Source organism: Anguilla anguilla, chromosome 15, assembly GCF_013347855.1.
Source record: "Anguilla anguilla isolate fAngAng1 chromosome 15, fAngAng1.pri, whole genome shotgun sequence".
NCBI lineage: Eukaryota > Metazoa > Chordata > Actinopteri > Anguilliformes > Anguillidae > Anguilla > Anguilla anguilla.
The window spans coordinates 7,404,453-7,425,677 of NC_049215.1; the positions used below are offsets into that span (position 1 = coordinate 7,404,453).

The 21,225-nt window shown below is 45.3% G+C and overlaps 1 protein-coding gene across 8 annotated transcripts in view; it reads right to left on the reverse strand.

Moving 5' to 3' along the window:
• The window catches only part of kalrna (kalirin RhoGEF kinase a), a 164,394-nt gene that overhangs the window by 18,028 nt on the left and 125,141 nt on the right, over window positions 1-21,225 (reverse strand). For 6 of the 8 annotated variants that reach the window (XM_035393034.1, XM_035393035.1, XM_035393039.1 and 3 more), the window contains 8 exons: window positions 20,809-21,055; window positions 7,995-8,281; window positions 5,099-5,239; window positions 4,026-4,121; window positions 2,045-2,160; window positions 1,795-1,861; window positions 1,134-1,237; window positions 938-1,007 (listed from right to left, as the gene is read on the reverse strand). In XM_035393034.1, coding sequence (XP_035248925.1) covers window positions 938-1,007; window positions 1,134-1,237; window positions 1,795-1,861; window positions 2,045-2,160; window positions 4,026-4,121; window positions 5,099-5,239; window positions 7,995-8,281; window positions 20,809-21,055 — 1,128 coding nt within the window. Of the gene's footprint in view, window positions 1-937; window positions 1,008-1,133; window positions 1,238-1,794; window positions 1,862-2,044; window positions 2,161-4,025; window positions 4,122-5,098; window positions 5,240-7,994; window positions 8,282-15,729; window positions 15,944-20,808; window positions 21,056-21,225 lie in introns of those variants that run through there. The other 2 variants (XM_035393042.1, XM_035393036.1) reach the window with 2 other exon arrangements.

Here is a 21,225-nt window from a genome sequence, read left to right on the forward strand (position 1 = left end):
GAACGGAAACAGACGGGCTGAAAGTCAGGAGTTCCACCCTTCAGTCCTTTCAAACCCTCGTCACGGACGTCCTGCGCGCGTGTTCGCTGCCATTATAAACTAATTCAATTCAATTCACAGTGTTATTTAGAGACACGGTCACAAAGAAGCTTTACAGAAACCAGGAAATGGGTAAAATTGGGTAAACCAGACCCTGACCCCGCTAAAATCCTTCAAGTGAGGCAAAAAAAAAAAACTGCCTACCGAGAAGACAAAAAAAATACACTCAGCCATTGGTGGGAGAAAAAAAAAACTCTCCAGAGGGAAGAAATCTCAGGAGGAACCAAAGTATAGAGGTGAAGCCCATCCTCCGCAGGCCAGCCCGGGTCCAAATATTAGACAGGCTAAACGTAATGTTAAAGGGTAATCTATTCAAGCAAATGGATAAAGAGGCTGAACACATTACAGCCTGAGGTATTTCACTACCTCGTAAAACTAATGTGCAACTCTCAAAGTATAATGAGCTGCTAATCAGTATGTAGTACAAAAGAAAAACATATAAAAACAACCCAATCTAAATTTATTACGCAATTACTTTGTGTAGAATGTTAATGCGATGATTTACAAAATCAGATCAGTTCATAAAAAACAATATATGTGCCGATTCCTGTTGAAATAGAACATGTTCGCAAAACAAACAGTTTGTTTAGTTGACTGATTGACACCTGATTACCAAACAGCGATAATGCCAGCAATTGCAAACCTTTTACATTCATTGCATTACGATAATCATTACGACAGTCATAAAGGCTTCAATGCAGGTTTTACCCAGACTGACTCAGGCCAGGTCTGGAACTAGGCTAGCATGCACAGAGACCCCCCCATCCAGGGCTCCTTGTCATCTACGCTCAGTCACAGTCGTCAGCTGAGGAAACGGCGGCGGCGGCAGCACACGTACGTGTTTTATGAAAAGCTGCGCGAGCAGCTCGTGGTCTTGAAGACATTTCTCCAGCTCCCCGAGGAAGAACCTGCAAGAGAAGGAGGCCACCGTCACGGGACAATCGCGTTGGGCAACGCATATCCGTATCGTCAACGCAGAACTCCTCCGACTTGAGATCTCACAGTGGATAAATATAGACAGATTGAAAGCCTACTCTCTGTGCCAGTCGTAGATCTGATGGATGTTCCCAAAGACAATCTTGTCTTTTCCTTTCATGTCTTCGGGAACGCCCCTTTCCTCCATGTGCTTCATAAACCCCTGCGGGGGAAAACGGCAAAGCAGAGGCATCGCATAAAACCAACCGAGCCGAATGAGCCCCGGTTTTTTTCTCTCCGGCAAACATAAAGCAAACAAGCGTTCGGCAAAGCGTGAAATAGCGCAGTTTTACGAAACGAGTGAACACAGCTTAGCGAACGCTCTAAAGCGGCGCTCAGAGAATTTGGCGCCCTTGAACGCGCTCTGACGAAAGGAGCGAAACGCACACAAATACGCGGGGACCGCGGTAAGAGGCCCCTGGGGAGCTTTCAGGCGAGCGGTACTCCGCGGTAAGGAGGTATGACACAAATAGAATCGCTCGGGGGACATCAGCGGCGAGTCGAGAGCCGGGCGATAACGGGGAGCCGCAGCGCGACCTGAAGAATCGCCGCGATTCATGCGCAAATTTCTGCCAGGGCATCAGCGCGCGGGTTCCACTGTAATAAAGCAGCTCATCGGGCACGCTCCGTCTCTTCTGCTGGAGTATTTCACCTTGTGAAATGCGAATACGTGAAAGAACAAAACGGCTGGCTTTATATCCTCTCGACGGTCGCACTCACCTCTACTACAATGCCCAAATCCTTCACGTAGTCCTTCTCTGTCTGTACCAGCTCGTTGAGAACAAACCTGAAAAGCAAAGTTTACAAAGGGGAGGATTAGAATTCTCAGCCAAACGGGGCCTTCATTCAACGCATTAACAAACAAGGCCCGCCATTCTGGCTCTGGGCCACGCGCCACACTGCATAAGAAGCCTATTACCAGAAAGGAAACTCAACCCAGTTGTAATGTTACGTGAGCTCAGGCTCTTACATGCGTCCACGTAGCGCCTTGGCCTTCTGCTCCATCTCGGGGTTTTTGGGCTGGGCGGCGGGCTGGTCTGTTGGGTTCGCGGCGCTGATGCTTTGGTACAGTCCCGGCTCCAGGGTCTGCCACAGGGAAGAAGAAGAGACAAATGCCGGTGTCACCCCCAGTGAAACACATTTACAAAAGCGATGCCTCACTGGAGACCTTAGGACAAGTTACGGAAGAGCTATCCAACTTTATAGAGCTGTCCTACAGGGGGAAATCACAGAAAAACCATGATGGGGTCACAAATCACTGAAAAAATATAAAACGGTTAGACTGTATTGTCTTTTGGAAACAAGGGTTAAAATCTGAAAAAAAGCGGATTAGAAACATAGAAGGAAATGAACAGAAACATAATGCAGGCAAGACATAAATAATAAAAAGCGGGCTCTCAAAGCCATTCCCGTATTTACACTAAAGGGTCGTATTTTACCCTAAACTGGAAACCTGGGGCTTTTGGTGAATGGGAAAGGCACTTCTGGACTGCATGTCTGCTTCACTCTGAACCACCAATGGAACCATTTTAACATTTAAGCTGTTTTTATATTAGTCAGCCTATACGTTTACATCTTCCTCAGGTAGACAGAATTCAGTACCGCACAACACCACTGTAAAAAAAACACAGGTAGTGTGTTCTGGGGATGGGAACAGACGACCTCTCGTAATTAACACAGGCAGACGCTCCACAAATGGAAGTATAAATGAGCGTAAGTATAAATATATATAAGAAAATAAAACCAAGGAATTGTTCATGTGAATGCCATGCCAGTGAATCAGTTACAATAAAGCAGGCATTTAAACTGACTACTAAGATTCCGATATCCTTGCTATCTGCCACAACTTCTAAGAACACAAAACCTTCCAAAATTATGACTTTGGATCAAATAACAAGGAACAGGAATTATATTGGCATTGTCACAATATGGGATCTGTGATGGATATACAGTATTATCATTACCAGCACATGTAATGGGATTTAAATTATGCCTTCATCAAGTGGATGTGCTCAATGCACTGCATTAATAATTAAAGAGAAATGTTGCAGGTCTGAAAAGAAAAGGCTGCCCAGAGAAATTGCACTGTACACTAATGAGCATGCAAGAAAGCAGAAACCATGGATACAAATACCTAAAAAGGAAACCCAGAATCAGAATGTAAAATAACACTTCAAATTAATTTCATATTTTTCAAAGAATAAAATAAGCATGAATGAAGTTAAATGAAGTCCACACGTGAGGATTATTAAAACATAAATAGAACGATAAAAAAATAAAAAACCAAGAGAGTAATATGCAATACTTTTCATCATGTTCTCATCATTTGTAGTAACTTCATTTAATATTAGTAGTAAATGAAAATGACTTCATTGTTAGACACACAAATCAACGCATGAATTAAACGCATTCAGAATACTGCAGCATATTTCACCAAAAAAAAAAACTTTTTTTGAAGAAAACCACACTTCCATTTCAGACCCACATCCATTCCAGCAGTGACACAAGTTCAAAACAGTTTCACCACACATTAGCAGTAAAGTAAATACAGACTGACTGAAATCTAAAACAGAAAGAAAAATTGGGAAATGTCTCTATTATTATTTGTGTTATTATTATTAAAGCAGTACATCGATCAACGTGGAAACTGAGGAAAACGAAGATATGCTACTGGACGAATGAAGATATGCTACTGGAAAAAAAACATCTTAAAAAGGACAACCGATGAATAAATACATTTTTAAAATTCCAATGTGTATTTTACACAGCACTAGAGAATTTAATCGCATGGATCGCTGCTACTATGCCACGGTTAATGACTTCCCACAGAAAGAAAAAAAAAGAAACTAAATAAAATGATGAGTCATACGACAGATCGGTCTCGTAAGCCTCCCTTAACCTTCCCTCTCCAGGCTCGCAAACCTGTCTGGCTGGCCTGGCGGCGCACTTACCATCTTAGTTTTGACCAATTTTTCTATCGCACTGACAAGTTCCGCGGCGCTGGGGACGTCGGCCGAGCCCTGCCGAGCGGTAAGCAGTGAGGAAGACTGCAAGGCACCGTTTAATAGGAACGGGCGAGTTAGCAGAGCGGAGAGAGGGAGCGGGGAGGGAAGAGACAGGCAGTTAGATCAGCACCCGTATGAGGGAGGAAAGTCAGCCATAAGTCAAGCTAAGGGGACCCAGCAGGTATCTCCACCAATCCAGAGCTGTGTTTCTATGTCAGTAACAGGTGGTTTGTTTCACCCCCCCCCCCCCCCCCCCCAATGTCAGTGTTTTGACTGACAATAGATTTGAAAAAAAACATTCTCAGAAAAAGCGCCAGAGCAAGTCGAACAGGTTTTTGAACCCTTTAACCCTTTCATTTAAGAATGAACGAGCCAAACCGCATTTCAAAATGCGCGGAGACCGGACGTGTCTGTTTGCCTCGCACATACCATAGTGTCATAACTGTGGCCTCGATACCTGCTTCTGCAGTAAACCCTACATTCCATTGGATTTTACTCTGGAACTGTCTGAGGCAGTGACACACAGAAGTGGACTCTAAAGTCTCCTAGCAACAAGCTGAAGAGCGTTCAACGGAAGACACCAGAATCGGGAGGGGAAACGGTGTGTTGAGTTGGGCCCTTGTGAGCGGCTCTTCCCGCTGAAACCAGGACAGACAGAAACAGAAGGCACAGTGCAGAGAAAGTGAAGGATCGATGCGTGCGGACGGCAGGACCGAGGCTAGAACAGAAACAGGCTCAGCTGCAGGCTCGTTCGTTAGCGGCGCGGGCTCCGCGTTGGCAGGGAGGGGGGCTGGGGCTCACGTTATGAACTCGCGCTGAATGACACCGCAGACGGAGAGAGGCTAGCACGGCCAGAGGCTAAGCATCCTAGACCTCTTTATTAACAGCAGGGGGTGGGGTTACATTGTGCTAACATTGCACGGGTGAAATTGAAGGAACTGATGATGAAGAGATTTTCGGGTGAAAATCCCAAAATGCGGGACCGTTGCCCGTTCTTTAGTCCCGTGCCGCCCCCGTACCTTCTCGTCCTGGGCGGAGGGGTCCTTGATGATCTCCATGGGGGGAGGGAGGGGCGTGTGCGACTCGTCTTCCGGCTCCTCCTCCCCTCCGCTCTGCATTCCGGACGATGATTTCGACAGAGGGCCTTCTTTTCTACCCCGCTGAATGAAGAGGGAAAACAAAACAGGTTTTAACCCTTTCAGGGTGTAAGATCACAAATATGTGATTAGAATGTTCTTTACTGAACATTTTGCTGCTGATGTAACCATTACTATTAGTAAGTTAACACAGTAGAGTTCTAGAACACAGACTTTTAGGAGGGGAAAAAAAAACATGCTAAAAAACCTACTCTTCAAAGGGTTAACACAGCCTGTTGTTCCAGGCCAATCTGGGCTGTCTCCGACATTCACCAGGTTGCCAAGGGCATCTCTACGGCACATGACTTCTGTACCATGTGGTTTTCCCCCACAGAAGAGCAAAACAGCTCAGATTGAGGGTTTCGGAAACGATTTTGGGCGCTCGGCTTTTAGCCAGTCATATAATTTCATGCTAATTAAGCTGTAAGAACAAGCAGTCTAGTTTTCACATGATGCTAAAAGCATAGCTAGAGGCGATGTGATATAAAGCAGCGAGAACGCAGCTGTATGAGGAAAATGAATGCCATTGCAAGACATTTTATTCAACAAGCACACACCGTTACCCAGGTATCAATAAAGCGAATCGTGAAAATGAAAAGCTTTGAAAGGTGAAAATTCTTTTTTACGGACTGACTTCATAAATAGGCCCTCATAATATCTGCTAAGACGTAAATATAAAAATGTGCTGGAGATGGAGCAATAAAACTAAACGGTGGTTAAATCCGTACAATCACAGAAGTGTGACTAACAGCCTGACATTTTCAACATTTGTCAGCACACGCCAAAGGAACGGTGGAATAAATGCCTCTCAAAACATAATATGGGAATAACGGAAACCGCGTATAGCAATTTATTTCAGCACAGAGAAGACAGAAATTGAAGCCAAAAACAAAACAGAAGTTGCTTTTGTTCTACTGGATCGTGGTGTCTGGAAATATCATTTGCACGTGCATTTTGCAGTAACTGCCAGTTCTTCTTTCAATGAAAATGATACACTGTTATTTCATATAATGTTTCTGCAATGTTAAGCTGATACTGGAAAATGACCATGACATACATGCGAAACCAAAAAGCCTTCACCTGTTACAAAAATGCTACACCACTCAGACATACACACACACACACACAAAGACACACACTGTACACACGAACACATACACACACACACACCTACAACACTGAAATGATTCAAAGCATATAGGAAAGAGTTGCTCAGAAATATGGAAATTTTCGCATGTGCATATTTCTCAAAACTGGAACAGGGAAACACTGAGTTGATTGTGTTGAGTATTGTACTGGAAACAAACTACCCCAAGCTCAAGCCTGGGAAAGATCTTCATTCATACCATGCAAGATTTCATGCAAGTCTCTGCATGTGCCAAATCCATGCTCCTCTGCTTGTATTTCTTCTAAAAATGTGTTCAGTGCGTTTCTGGGCATGACCCTTGTTTGCCGTGTGGGGTGGGGTGGGTGTGGCTACAGAGCCTGTGGGGTGGGCTCTTTAAGCTGAGCGTTTGTAGCTAGCTAGCTAGCTACTGCGATGGCAGTGGTGCAGAGGCAAAGTACAAGACACAGCAAAGCAAAATCACAAGCCGACAGGGCTCATTCAACCAGAGAGTCAACCTTGGAATTGCTTTTTCGCAATGGGGATGGTGAAGTTCACAAAGGGGTTAAAAAGTGACACGGAGTTGACATGTTATCTGTTGGAAATGTTTTCTGTTGGGCATGTACTGTACTGTAAGTAAATGTTAGCTCAAACTATCCAGCTAGCTCAGTTAGGTAGCTAGGATTGCCGAAGTCGGCTACACTAGTTGAGTGAGCAGGGTTGAAGATGGAGGAGGATCTTCTTTGAACATAAACACAGGACCACAGCAAGGCTAAAAAATCCTGCATAGTATGTCTTTAAGGATTCTATATAGATGACTCTGTTTTCAGACAATGAGGCAGACTGTATCACACACAGTGCACTAAGGAATCCTCACAACACACACTCCCGCAGGTTTCTATTTCTCAATGGGGCGGGGCGGGTCCTAGAAACACTGTAGGAAGGCAGCAGCTTTTGAGGAGCCTTCCCCTGTGCCGAGAGCAGCTGTGCAATCGCAGCATTTATTAAGGATCAAATTCATAGACGAGAGAGTCTGCACAAGCTCCGGTCGACCGGTCGTACATGTGAACAGGTATTTTCTCAGTGCTGATTGGCTGCCTTAGCTGAATTCAGACTTTAGAGCTCTCGAATCGGAACAAGTCAAATGTGAAGGGAAAGACGCACTAAACATCAGGCTGGTTTGATGTTTGGCAATATCACAAATTTTACTATTATGCGATTAAAAACAATCTAATATAGAAAAAAACAATCCAGCTAACACAGTCCTGTTACAACGTATACATACAACCAAAAGGTTGAGAGTGCAAAAAATCATTGACGGCATGTATAAAGAGGAAAAACAGCACTAGCCTCGAGTGATGAAGAGGTTATAAAAGAGTCATAAAACATAAACAATGATGTTGGCAGTGCTACTGGAGTGCAAACTGCCGTAAGATTATAAATATTTAAATAAATATTTTTCTGTGGCTCATAATGATAATGATTGATTGTATCGACTGCATAGGACCAGACTGTTGCCCTCTGAACCGATACAGGGATCCGGATCATTGTACCATTACACCCTTAGAGGCTACCCCATAGGACTATGTGGTCCAGGACAGACACGGCAAGGCAGCCAGTTCGGCGTAAGGGGAGGGTTTCTGTCGTCACGGGAACGAGCGCGGAGCCACGTACCTCGTCGGCGCTCTCGTCCTGCGCCGCCCCGTCGTTCTCGCCGGGCACCCCCAGGTCGATGCTCTTGCGCCCGTCCCTCTTCTTGGGCTTGCTGGGGATCTTCTTCACGCTGCTGTCGGCCTTGCCGTGGCTGGGCCGGCGCAGGGGGCTGGTCAGCCACTTCTTAAGCGTGTTCCCCGAGCGCTTGGGCCCCGGCGAGCTGGTCTGGATGGAGCTCATGGAGGTCTGCGGCTGGAGGGTGGCCACCGACTCCGACTTCCCCTCCGGGCCGCTCGACGAGTAGTTTTCTGCAACGGAAAACAGGCACGCTGCGTTTGTGAAAAGCACGCTCAGGATGTCATCAGGACGTCCTCACTCGTGGTGGATAGTTAGAATTATCTGCTCTGCTCAGACCAGAGACAAAAGTTCAGAGCAGATTCTGCCCTAGAAAATGGAAAACATGAAGTCAATAGTTAAATCTGAGCATATCTGCGATAACATGGAGCACGATCGTTAAGATTGGAAAAGGTTTCGGGCAGAATTGCTAACGACCTCTCTCTCGCATGACCACCCCAACGTACGCACAAACAGAAGTGTAGGGATCAGATATGAAACTGACCGAACCAGCTCCTCGCTAACTGAAAGAATGTCATCTCAGCAGCGTCCTTTCCAAAAACACATGACCACGCCAAACTAAAATAAAGTCAGGTCACTCCAAAATCATGTTCCATCTGAAAACAAATTATAATCCATGAATGGCACGTTTGTCCGGTATCCACATGGGACAAACACACGGTTCAGAAATAGACTCAGAAATAGTTTAAGTTCAAGCAGGCACACTGTCAGTCTGATGGCTGTTCTGCTGGACTTTATAGGTCACTCAAAGCACAGACAACACTGGAAGGTGCTACTGGAATCTAGAAAATTCCCTTTGCTTTAACTGAACAAAACGCAATACAGAAACCTGCTGAGCCACACATGCAGTAATTCACTTGTGGCAATACACACATGTGATGATGTGTGAATTCTGTGTGATCCGTGAACAAAATATTTCAACATGTATAAAGTCTACAGTGCCTCAGCGTAGCAGAGACACCATCAGAAACACCACAATATCTGACAATGCCAGGACGGGTTCCGTCTAGTTTCCCTCATGTATAAAGATCCTGAAAGAGGCCCGTTTCTTTGCCTCCGACATGAAGCCGTTACAGACCAGACTGCGGCTCAGCTTAATTAATGCCCAGATCCCACAGAAACCTTTCCTCTTGCTGCGAGCAATTACCTTAAGAGAGTGTGGCCATTACGTTCAGATCTCTGGTGTTCATTACTGAAGATGACAGAATCATCTCCACAAACACCCCATCATCTCTATAAACACCCTTCTCGCAGCAAAGCTGCAAAGGATAATGAGAAGCAAAGCAAAAATATGGCAACACACGATCCATGCCATAGATGATTTGTTCAGGCTCATGGCAATACTAGATATATCATTATAATGTAATATTTATATTACACGCACACTGAACTGAAACCTAAATTGTGAAGTTGTGAACGTCTGAATATGCTCCATAAAGGAAGCGGTGGCCACTCTACCAAATCGGAGATAAACAAAGGAAGGAGGCGGGGATATTATTCAGCGTCCTACCGGTCAATGGTCATTTTACCGTTTGTCTGTGATTTCTGTGGGAGTCGATGGTGAAACTGGACACTTTAAACAGACAAAAGAAGTGAATAAAGTGTCTGGGATAATTGGCAATGGCAGGGTGACAGAGATCCAGTGCAGTGAGTTCCCAGAACTGTTCACACAGCAACATACACAAACACACATATAGCAACACACACACACATACATCCATCCAAATACACACACACAAGGACACAAATGCACACACAAACTTGCACATGCACATACACACACACACACACACACACATACATACATGCATGAACACAGATGCACACACAAACTGGCATATGCACAAACACACGATTACACACATAAATCCAAAAACACACAAGCACACATGCATGCATGTACACACATGCACACACAAACGCGCACATGCTGTGACACGTTGCACACACACATGCATACACACGTGCACGCATGCACACACACGTACGCACACACGCTCATAAGGACACATGCACACTCACAAAACTGAACAGAACGTATCTACGTTTTTTTGGCCTTTGGCCCTTGGCAAGTTTAATATTACATTTTCTGGTGTTGACACATCAAGATTTTCTAAGTGAAACTAACAAAATGCACTATAAAAATTCTACACAAATCCTTCTTGAATCTGCTACTCTAAAAAAAAATGCACCACAGAAAACTGAATCTGGACCTTCAGGGTCAGCTCATCCACTTTTTCTTCACTGATTCTGATTCAATGCCCATTCCTAGAGGCTGCAGGAATGATCAGACTGGATCGGTGCTGCAATTTCAATCCTCAAACATTGGGCTGGGTTTGAATCCCACACACTGAGGAATTCTGATGACACACTATATGCAGCCATTTCCTTTTTGCCTCTTGACAGTGACAGTCAGGTGGGTCTTAGAATGCAGTGAATCCTCAGCTTTGTTAGAGTGAAACCTCCCTCCACGTGTCGAACGAGATCCTTTAACAGAAGGGGAGGCTCAGCCTAGGCACAGTTTGCGTTGCCACAGAGGCTCGCTCCTCCCGCAAACAGAAAACACCACGGACCTCGGCGCTGACGACGGGCTCTTTGAGCGAATCACAGATGAATCATTAAAGGGGAAGTGACCTTGGGCAGGAACGAGTGGGAGACAGCGGTTAGAGCAGAGCCGTATCAGCGCGGCGTCACCCTTCTCACGAACGCTGAGTTCGCCCCCTGCGAGCGCGTTCAGCGGGGCGCGGTGAGGTCTGTGGGGGGGGGGGGGGGGGGGGGGGGGGGCGGGGGGGGTGAAGGTGAAAGAATGCTGATTTCTGCATTCCTCTCAGGGTGTCCGTACACGGTCCGTAGGTCCTTATCTGTTGTTTAGCTTAGCTAGCGTGAGCGCTGCACTCGAGATGCACCGGTCTATCAGGCAGAGCACACTCAGGAATACCGCGTGTGCACTCACAGGTCATTCTGCCGGGTTAAGAGGGAAGAGTGCAGAAGGAGACCTGGAGAGGTCTACTGAGGCATGGTGAAGAGAATGGGTTCATAAGCAGGGTTGCAGGTTTGACTCCCATACTGGGAAGAGCTTTTGCACCTGTAACCAAAGTACTTAAGACAAATTCCAGCTGTATTGTATGAAAAAGGGGTAAAAATCTCAACCTCACAGTGCTCATACCTGCTGGAAACCTCAAGACAGAAGCCCACACTTGAAGTCACTCTTTATCAGACTCATCTTACAGGTCTAATGACCAGGCAGAGACACGAAAAGAGGACGACCACTCACTAATTCTTCCGTACGTCTGCTCTCCTTCTCTGCTCTAACTTTAGGTAATCTCAAAGCTCAGCAGAACACACAAGCGACACCATAGAGCTGGTTTCACCGTCAACAAACGCAGAAACTCAAACAGGAACACTCCCTCTTCCTCACAAGACTGCAGCGACTGAGTGGGAGTGTCTGCAGTAAGATTCTCATTTTCAGTCTAGCCTTCTGGAAAATGTGATGTTCCTTGAGGAACCAGCCCTCTATAAAAGAAGAAAAAAAAGACTAAAACTGCTGATGATCTTAATGGAAAATTTCACAATTTAATTATTTTGGTGACATTTTCTTGCCGACAAGACAAAAAAAGTATAATAAATTCTCTCTAATCGCACCCAGTGTAACAGGACTAGACAAACACAGACACATAACGGAATGACTACAGCAAACATGGTTAATCAAATAATTATTTCCCGCCCGGATCAAAACCACATTGAAGGCATTATGCACACGAACTGCACACAACTGCAAAAACACAGATTACTCAAGCAATGTAAAATCACGATCCACACAGATCCATAAAAGATGTAGAGACTACAAGTTTATGAGTCTGTTGGAGAAAAGTTTTTGTACGCACACGCAAACCGTACATACGCATTAAGGTACCAGAAGAAGGGCAGAAGGTTTGAGAGTGTGACGACATAAAATAAACAAAAACTTTTTTAATCTCCCGAGCATATATGCACAGCACTGATTGAGTGCCGCGGTACAGGGCTGGTCTGACTACGACGACAAGGTTGACCTTGAGAGCTTTTTCAGCCTTGGAACTCTGAGAAAGAAAAAAAAAAAACACCAGTCGCTAAGAGCGGAGGCAACCATTAGCGAAGACGGCTCCTTCTGACAAGAGCCGCCTTAATGACTGAGGCTTCCACCCACGAAACTGCGACTGACAACGAGCCCACAGACAGACCTGAAACCGGGGCAGGACAGCTGCCGGGAAGCCTGCGGTAAAATGAATGGGATTTTTTGTGCTACGCGCGGCAAGTCTATCAGTCCTCCCGCACAGCACCTGATCAATCCCACGCACTGGGACTTCACCTGTTCTCTTTAAGGCTTGTACCTGGGCTTCAGACTATGAGATTGCACCCATGGCAAGAGAAACGAATACCCCAATGCAGCTAATAACAAATATATGTATACTATTTAATCAAACTCGGAATCCTTATACGTTTGTAAAATATTCAAAAAATGATATCAAGAAACAGAAATCAGTTCCCTTTTACTGATTAGGTCACTTATTTGTTTCCCCCACATACACTGTAGTGTAGATATAAAACAGAAATTGTACCGTTTGTAGTTGTAGGCTTTAGGCACAGCCCTTAAATTGTGAAAATCTAGGCTCGGTCTGTAGCGGGGGGCGGGTGTTTACCGCTGTGCTGTCCTGATAGGACGATCTCTGGTTTCGCTGGATTACGAAGCACAAGCCGAGCGCACGTGGCCCGGGACTACAGCACACACCTGAAATATGACACCTAGGTGATGAAAGAGGAAAGCATTCCCAGCTGGATAAATAAACCTGGCCAACCTGCTCGCACAACCGACATGCCAGATCGCACCACGGCAACAGCCCACAGACTTGCACAACTCACGCCCACTGCCATATATATTCTCCCACAAGAATATTACTACCAACATTTCAGACTTGACTGATCAAATGCCCATTTTCAGGCAATTTCCTCTATCTGTAACTATAACATTCCTGTGGTGATACCTGGGACAAAGCTTGAGGTGAGTTGCACCTGGCTTGCATTCCATGATTGTGAGGTAAACATATTTGCAATGCTTCACGTGCTTCTCCGATGCATCCTGTCATAAGCAAGTTCCTTTCGTGAAAGGGGCTGACTTTACAGATCGCTTTGTTTCTGGAATGGATGCTAGTTTCATTTCCTCATAGTTCCACTGGTAGCATAGCAACAGGCAATTCTTGAAAGATGTTTCAACATAGCAGGCATATTTTAAGACCTTTCGCGGTCTCCTGTATTGGGATGGAGGTCGAGAGGGGACAAAAAAACACAAAACAAAACTAAAACAAGAACAAAAAGAGTAAATAAGTACAGACAACCGGACAACCGGTCTGCCAAGAGCAAAGGTTGTAAAATGCTGATTCAGCAACTATCGGTGGCTTATAGTTTCGATTACAAATATGTTGGGGTAACTTGAGTTCAAGTGTGACTTCAAAATATGTCTCACCATCTCAGCTGCCTATTGCCCACAAGACTACTTATGAGTCATCTTCAAAGACAGGATTTTTTTAAAAATCTATCAGATGAAAGAGGATTAGTGGCCAGTTTATTTATCCCAAATACTACAGCATTGGCCTTGCCTTATTGATGAAGGATGTCTGCTGGAGAAACTGTTGGTAGCTGGTGCTGCCATAAGACATTTTTTATGAAGTAGAAATACATTTTGTCATGTATTTTCAATGTTGAATTATACAATACAAGTGCCCCAATCTGCATACTATTATTCACTGCAGGAGTTGTCATATTTTGTCTGTAGTACAAAATAAACGTATGTCTTCCAAGAGAATAACCGCACAACCAACATGACAGGAGGTTTGCAGATGCAAGTCCAACATCCCTTCATCGGTGTGTTGCTCTCCGAGTGAGCGAGTGATCGTGACTACAACTGTCTGTCTTATCAGTCGTTGCACAGAAAGACTTCCTGGGTTAATGGCTAATGAGTGAGCACTTTAGGTCACATTAGCATGGGGGCAAAGTGCTGCTCTGCCTCTGTCAACCACCCCCCCGACTGCTGAACAGGCGGTCGGGCTCTGCACAAACACAATCTAAATGAAGAAAGTCAATTATACATGAAAAGGAAACGTTTCCCGTTTGAGCAGCACTGACCCTTCGCACAACACTTACGCTGCAAAAAACCGCTTCACATTATCCACCAGAAACCAGGAGCCCCCCGGGGGAGAAGAAAAACTAAAACAAAATACGCGGCAAAGGATATCTACAGCTCATCAAAATCACGAGTGCCCGAAAGAAGTTCGCACGTCTCTTTTCACCCCAAAAAGTACTTCGCAATAAGTGTATACAACCTTCCGTCAAATTCTGTCAAAAGACAGGCAGCAGTGTAAAACGGTGAACGGCGAACTGGGCTTACAGCCAAAAAGGTTGTAGGTTTGATTTCCAGATAGGACACTGCTACTTAACCCTTTAAGGTGTGAGATCACAAATATTACATTACAGGCATTTGGCAGACGCTCTTATCCAGAGCGACGTACAACAAAGTGTATAACCATAACCAGGAACAAGTATGACGAAACCCCTAGAGAGAAGTACCGGTCCAAGTGCAGGGAACAACCGCATAGTTCAACTTGGACCCTGTAGGTTAAACTGATTAACACTAACACAACGAGAACGGCAACAACGCAGTCTATGGAAAAAATACAAGCAGTAGTTAAGACAGTTAATGCACCTAAGTCACCTACGAAACAGCTGCCTAGTTACAACCCTAAGCTTACAGTCATTTACAAGGGGGTACGGAGGGATGGGGAGAGGTGCAGCCTGAAGAGGTGCACCTCTCCCCATCTAAATATTCTAAATATGCGATTAGAATGTTCTTGACTGAACTTTCTAATGCTGATGTCACAATCGCTACTGGGAATCGAAAGCAATGGAGTTCTAGAACACCGACTTAGAATTTTGAAAAAAACACTAGAGAAAACCTCCTCTAAAAACGGTTAACCTAATTTGCTTCAGTATATCCTGCTTGTACGCACGGACACGATATTAAAATGAGTTAAACTGTACGTATCACTCTGGACAACAATCTACAAATTGCCAGTTATCAAACTAAAGGAATGATAACATTGTACTGCACCCATACTTCTAGTTCCCATACTGCAAATACAGCCAGGTTTGCTGGGGTGTTGCACAATTCATTAAGATATCAGATAAGTGCAGATAGGCAATTAATTCCCTATACAAAGCAGCCACAAGAATTTAAACTAGTCTCAGCTCTATCATTAAAGTACAGTCTTTAATAAAAAAGCGCATTCTGAATATTTTACATTCAGAATGCACTGCTAACACCATTCACATGTGACTCACTTTCACAACATATAATCTGAATCTGAAAAACAACACTGGTTCAATAAGCATTTGAGCATTCCAGACGGTCCGGACACCATTCCAGTACTTTCTCTCCCATTCAAAAAAGCATTTACCCCGCCGCTTAATGTTTATGCTGTTCCTGAAGCATCACAACATTTCCGTACGTTAACACCATTCCAGAACCTTGCCACCATTCCTGACCCTACAGCTGGGAAGGGGGGGGGGGTGTTTGGGGGTAAAAGTCACGTACCTGCCACATTGTAACAGCAGCATTTAGCCAGGAGCCAGTCAACGCAGACACAGCAGGAACAGCAATTCCAACCGCCTTTCATCCTGCTCACACACTACCATGGCAAGGGAGACACCCGCGGGAACAAGAGAGGAGGGAGGTCCCAGCCAAGTAGTGACTGTAGTCCAGGCATCCAGACACTGCTCTCTAGTACGGACTGGCCCCGCTGCAGCACTGCCTGCTCCTGCTGAGGGGAGGAGCCACTGGGGGGGGAGGGGCCGGCTCTCTGCTCCCACACCGACCGCCTCGTCTTCACAGAGCGAGCGGATTAAGAGAAAGCACAGACTCACGTTGCAATCTGCGTTAAACAAAGGCGCTACTGAGGCTAGCCTCCCAGCCTGCTGAGATAACTGATGAACACGTAGACGCAGAAAACACAGCGCTCCCATAATGCGTCAACACAACCTCATAACGCCTGCCAGGTAAAACAGGTTTTCTGCTCAAGTTTTTCCTACTACTAAAGGTCTGTCAATCATGTATAATACCACCCATTTAAAAATTACTCCCATGTACGACACTTTACTTACTCATCAGATATAATCTGTGGACAGCAGAGCACTACTTAACCTTTACCTGCTCATCCTATGACAAATCTAGAACACCTCAACCTGCACAGTAAAAGGTCTGTTGTTAAATTAACTTTAACAGAGTACACACGAGTCCAAAAGGAACCGTATATACTCTGTAAGAGTTGATTAACACTGAAAATTTTATTGTGTGCTCATGATACCATCACATTGTGAAATTGCGCAGTGTTTTTTGTACGTGCCTGTTCAGGTAAATTGTGGTTTGACTGGCGGTTGAAGGAGCAGGTTTTGAGGGAAAGCTGCGTCCTCTATCACTAAGCACCACTGCAGGAGTGTCCCCTAATTTTCCGCACAGGAACTCTGCAGATCCCTGTACCGCGGTTCTGAAGTTGTGGTGCTGCCCCAGTTTCAACTGACACACGGGGGAACTGACTGCGTCTGAAAGACTGCAGTCACCTTCCCTCCACCGCTCCTCTCCTCTCCCTTACCCCCTTACTCTCCCAATCTCCCTCACCATGTCAATCTCTCCATCGCGCACACAAACGCACGCAGACTCTCAATCAATTAATTCCTCGCAAGTACATAGCGCCTTTCTCTCTGGCCGGCGACTCAAAAGCTCTTCACAGCGATGAGAGAGAAAGTCGCTTCAACCGCCACTGATGCGTAGCACCCGCCCGGGCGATGCACGGCGGCCATTTTTTAAATCAGATGCTCACCGCACATTAGCTGAGGTAGAGAAGGAGGGAACTATTTTCGGCCAATTAAATCGGGGGGCGATTAGGCGACGGGTCGAGAGAACCAGGAGTCTCACACACACCCACTTGTGAACACGCATCCACGTGCGCACCAGGAAACAGACACAGGCCCGCAGGTGACTAATGATGGATGACCAATGATATGCAGGTGATTAACGAGCTGCATTTCTGCGGCGGACATGGAGAGGAGACGTACAAAAAAAAAAGCAGGATTAAGTATGACGCACGCAGTACAAACACAGCTCCCTCCACTCCTCCAATCGGACTGCACGCAGACGCGTGCAACCAAGCGACAACTGGTCAATGAGGTTCCGTAAGAAAAAGAACTGTCCAGATGTGGAAACGAAGAGAAGCGTAACGCGCTGCGGAGAGAAGGTGGGCTGCTGTTCTGCTCCTCACTGCCTTATCCATCCTGAGGGACATCAACGACCAGGAACGGCTACCCTGGCAAATTTCCACACCGATTTGTGCAGGTGTTCATTAAAATGGCCTATCCCACAAAATACACCCAATTGCTGGCTGTTTAAATCATTTGTCATTCTTGTTATTCGCTGGTTTGTTCATCAGTTTTGGCCGCCGGCGAACGGGACAACCGTTCGGGGCGACGCCCGAGCGGGGTGAAAACAAAGAGGTGCCGTTGCTGTTTGCATTTCCATACCGGGACAAAGTAAACAAAGCAAAGCCGTATTTTTTTGCATCCCGTCATGGACAAATGACCCAGGCATTCCCCACTACTGTGTTGCCACGTGCACTGAACTGTGCATAAGCAAATCCATGAACAAAAAGTCTTTTAGAGAACCAATGACCATCGCACACCACCTGTAGCCACATATGACCTTGTTTCCACACACAACCTCATAAAACACCCTGATGCTATTTATGGATATCAATACATGAATATACTGGTATGACTACATGTAAAAGATATTTTTTTAAAATAAACAGCCTTCATTGGTAGGATGATAGCATGATGAAAGAGCAAAGCATTAAAGAGTGAAGCTCTTGTAACCTGAAGGTTGCAGGTTCAATTCCGTACAAGTACCTCGAAGCATTCAGGTGGCAAAGCCTGTTCAGGCTTATACTGCAGATTCAGCCATATCTACGACCCCTTGTCTTTTGTCACAGCTGGTCTACATTGTCTCAGTGACAGCTATGAAATTCACACATGCTCAGAAATTTGATTTAATGCATTTCTTAAAGAGAGAGGAAAAACACTATATAGTTAGACACTATTCTTATCTCCAGTCACAAGGATCTTTTATTTAAAGAACACAGAGAGCTTTGTTTTGACAGCATCCCTGTTCACAGAACACTCACAGACCAAAAGACAAAGTGTGAACAAGCACAAGTAATATAAATACAAACTGATAAACTGAGAATTAATTTCCTTGCCATCAAGGTCAGTTAGCAAACAGTATAGCAACAAACTTTGAGGTAGGAATGTGCTTTCAACAGTACTAATAAATGCTATTAGAAAGTGCAGTTTTAGGATTTGCCTCCTAAAAAACCCTCGGTAACACTCAAACCCTTCGACATAAGGCTGACATAACGCTGTAATGCACATGACATAGCAGCTGTCACAAGATGGCATATCAGATGATGCCTGCTTATGTCAAATGACATAAAACAGTCATACTTTTGCGGTAAATGTAACATGTCATAAGATTTACTGATAAGTCATGACAGATGTATGTCAATTGAGATAAGCAGACATAATCTGTTATGCAGTCTTGTGACAGCCATTATGCCATGTGTATAACTAAATGCTATGTCAGCCTTATGTAGAAGTGTTCAAGCAAAGTGTTGCCAATCTATCAAACATTCTACATTGTTTAGTGATCGGTTACGGAGATTTTGGTTACAAATTCCCGAATGCAACCCTCCCCAAACAAATAACTTCCATTTGTTATAAATGCACATGGGCAACAGGAATCGTGCTATTTTTAAAGCACAGGAACTGCAGTGAAAGAGGAAGCAGAATTGTGGGATTAAAGGCAACAGTGTATAAACACAGGAGATCTTTTGGCCTTCTCTGTGTGAAGGCCCGCCTGACCTTTCGTGCGGCGCCATACCTTCACAAAGCAACTGTTGTTAACTTACTGATGATACATTCACAACTCTGCCTATAACAAGCACAACTTCCCATCAGAACCCGAGGGAAAAAAATGTAATCCCCAGAGTAGTCAGGTCTGAGAAAATTCGATAACTATAATCACATAGCGACAGTATTCAAATTAGTTAAACACAGAATGAATCTCCTGAATCACGATGACTAGCCGGGTGTATGCGGTCAAATAATACATGGTCAATGTGTTTGCAATGAAGGCATTTTAATGTACATTCCCCTGATAAATCAAAAATGTAAGTTAAGCAGAGCTGCTGGCTTTTTTCAGTGTGTATCAGGCTGTTAGTCAATTATTAAAGCTCAGTGTATCTGCACGACCATCAGTTCTGCAGGCCAGAGAAATAGAAGCGAGCTCCGTTTCCTCCGCCAGGAAGCGCTCACAGCGACCGAAGCGCGGAGAGAAGTGAAAAACAGAACACCCCCCCCCCCCCCCCCGGCCGTTCCCAAAACGAAGCGCTGCGAAAAGGGATGTTTTAAACTGGGATCTGCCAAACAAAGGAAACGAGGCACCGAAGACAAAGGAAGTCCCCCCCAGACAAAAAATAAGAGTTCCATCGGTTTCCCGCCACGACCACCGCAGTCGCGCACACGGCAACCCAGTCGCCAAGAGAGCCCCAGCCTGGAGCCAAACCAGCCAGCAATTACAAACGCAGCCAGTGCGTTTATAAAAACTTCATGAAGATGAATATACTTGAGAAAGATGTATCTTAGACACCCAGCATCTCCTATTATCCCGATCAATAGTGCCCTCTACAGGATTTCAAGAGCATAGCAAAACATATCTGAGTGGTAAATGAATATTACATAACGTGCATGACAAATGCAGTGTGTGTGCCAACAGAATGGCGTGCTGAAATACACAAACGAAAATAATGATGTGCTCCTTACCTCTTCATCTTAAGCCTTGCATTAAAATTAAGCTTGGTAAAAATTACAACTGCATGTCAGAGTAACATATCAAAACAAATTCTGATTTTAGATACAGCTGTGAAGATTTTTTTTTTTTTTGAAGTTAACGACTAAAAAAAATGATATGGAAGGGGAATATCCATTTTAGTTATTACACATTTTCATTATTTATTTCTTGTCCACAACATCCAAACATTCCAAAAGTACTGCACGGATAATTATAAGTAAAATACAGAAACAACACTCGGAGGTTGGTAAATCACACATGAAATGCACCAACTAAGTTTGAAAGATGCAACAAAATAGAAATGGGAATGCACACGGAGAATTAAGTGGACAATTCATAGACGTTTTGCTCTTCACTGTTACTATAAACCAGGGGTCCTCAATCTTATCCAGAAAGGGCCGGTGTGGGTGCAGGCTTTTGTTCCAACCAAGCAGTTACACACCTGATTCTACTAATCAACCACTGGAGTCTTTGCAAAGGATCTTGACTAGCAGAATCAGGTGTGTAACTGCTTGGTTGGAACAAAAGCCTGCACCCACACCGGCCCTTTCTGGATAAGATTGAGGACCCCTGCTATAAACCAATCACATTGGCAATCCTTGGTTGTTATGGTGATGCTAATACGCTGCATTTGAATTTGAAAGTTTCCTTGACTCTGGAGGAGCCCGGCAGCCACAGCCCCCCCCCCCCCCCCCCCCCCCCCCGAGGCATCCTTACCTTTGCCCGCCGGGAAGAAGCTCTCCATCTCCACGCTGCTGCGGGAGTGCGAGATGCAGAGGGTGCTGCTGGGAACCAGGCCCTCCTGGGGGGGGCTCCGGTCGGTGGTGCGCACCAGGCACCAGCCGGGGCGGTCGCCGGGCCGCTCCAGGAGCTCCACCGTCTGGCCCGTCTGGACGCTGAGCTCGCCGCCGCAGCCCGCCGCGAAGTCCTGGAGCACCACGGTGAGCTCGCAACCGCCGGAGAGCTGGGAGAGGGAGAGTGGGACAGAGAGAGAGGAGAGGGAGGAGAGGGAGAGAGAGAGAGGGAGGCTCAGTGAGTCAGGCTGTTTAAACAAGGCTCAGACCACTCCCAAAACTCTTTATTCTGATCCAAAGGAGAGCTGAACAACTCAGCGATCAAAGCAGAGAGATCACC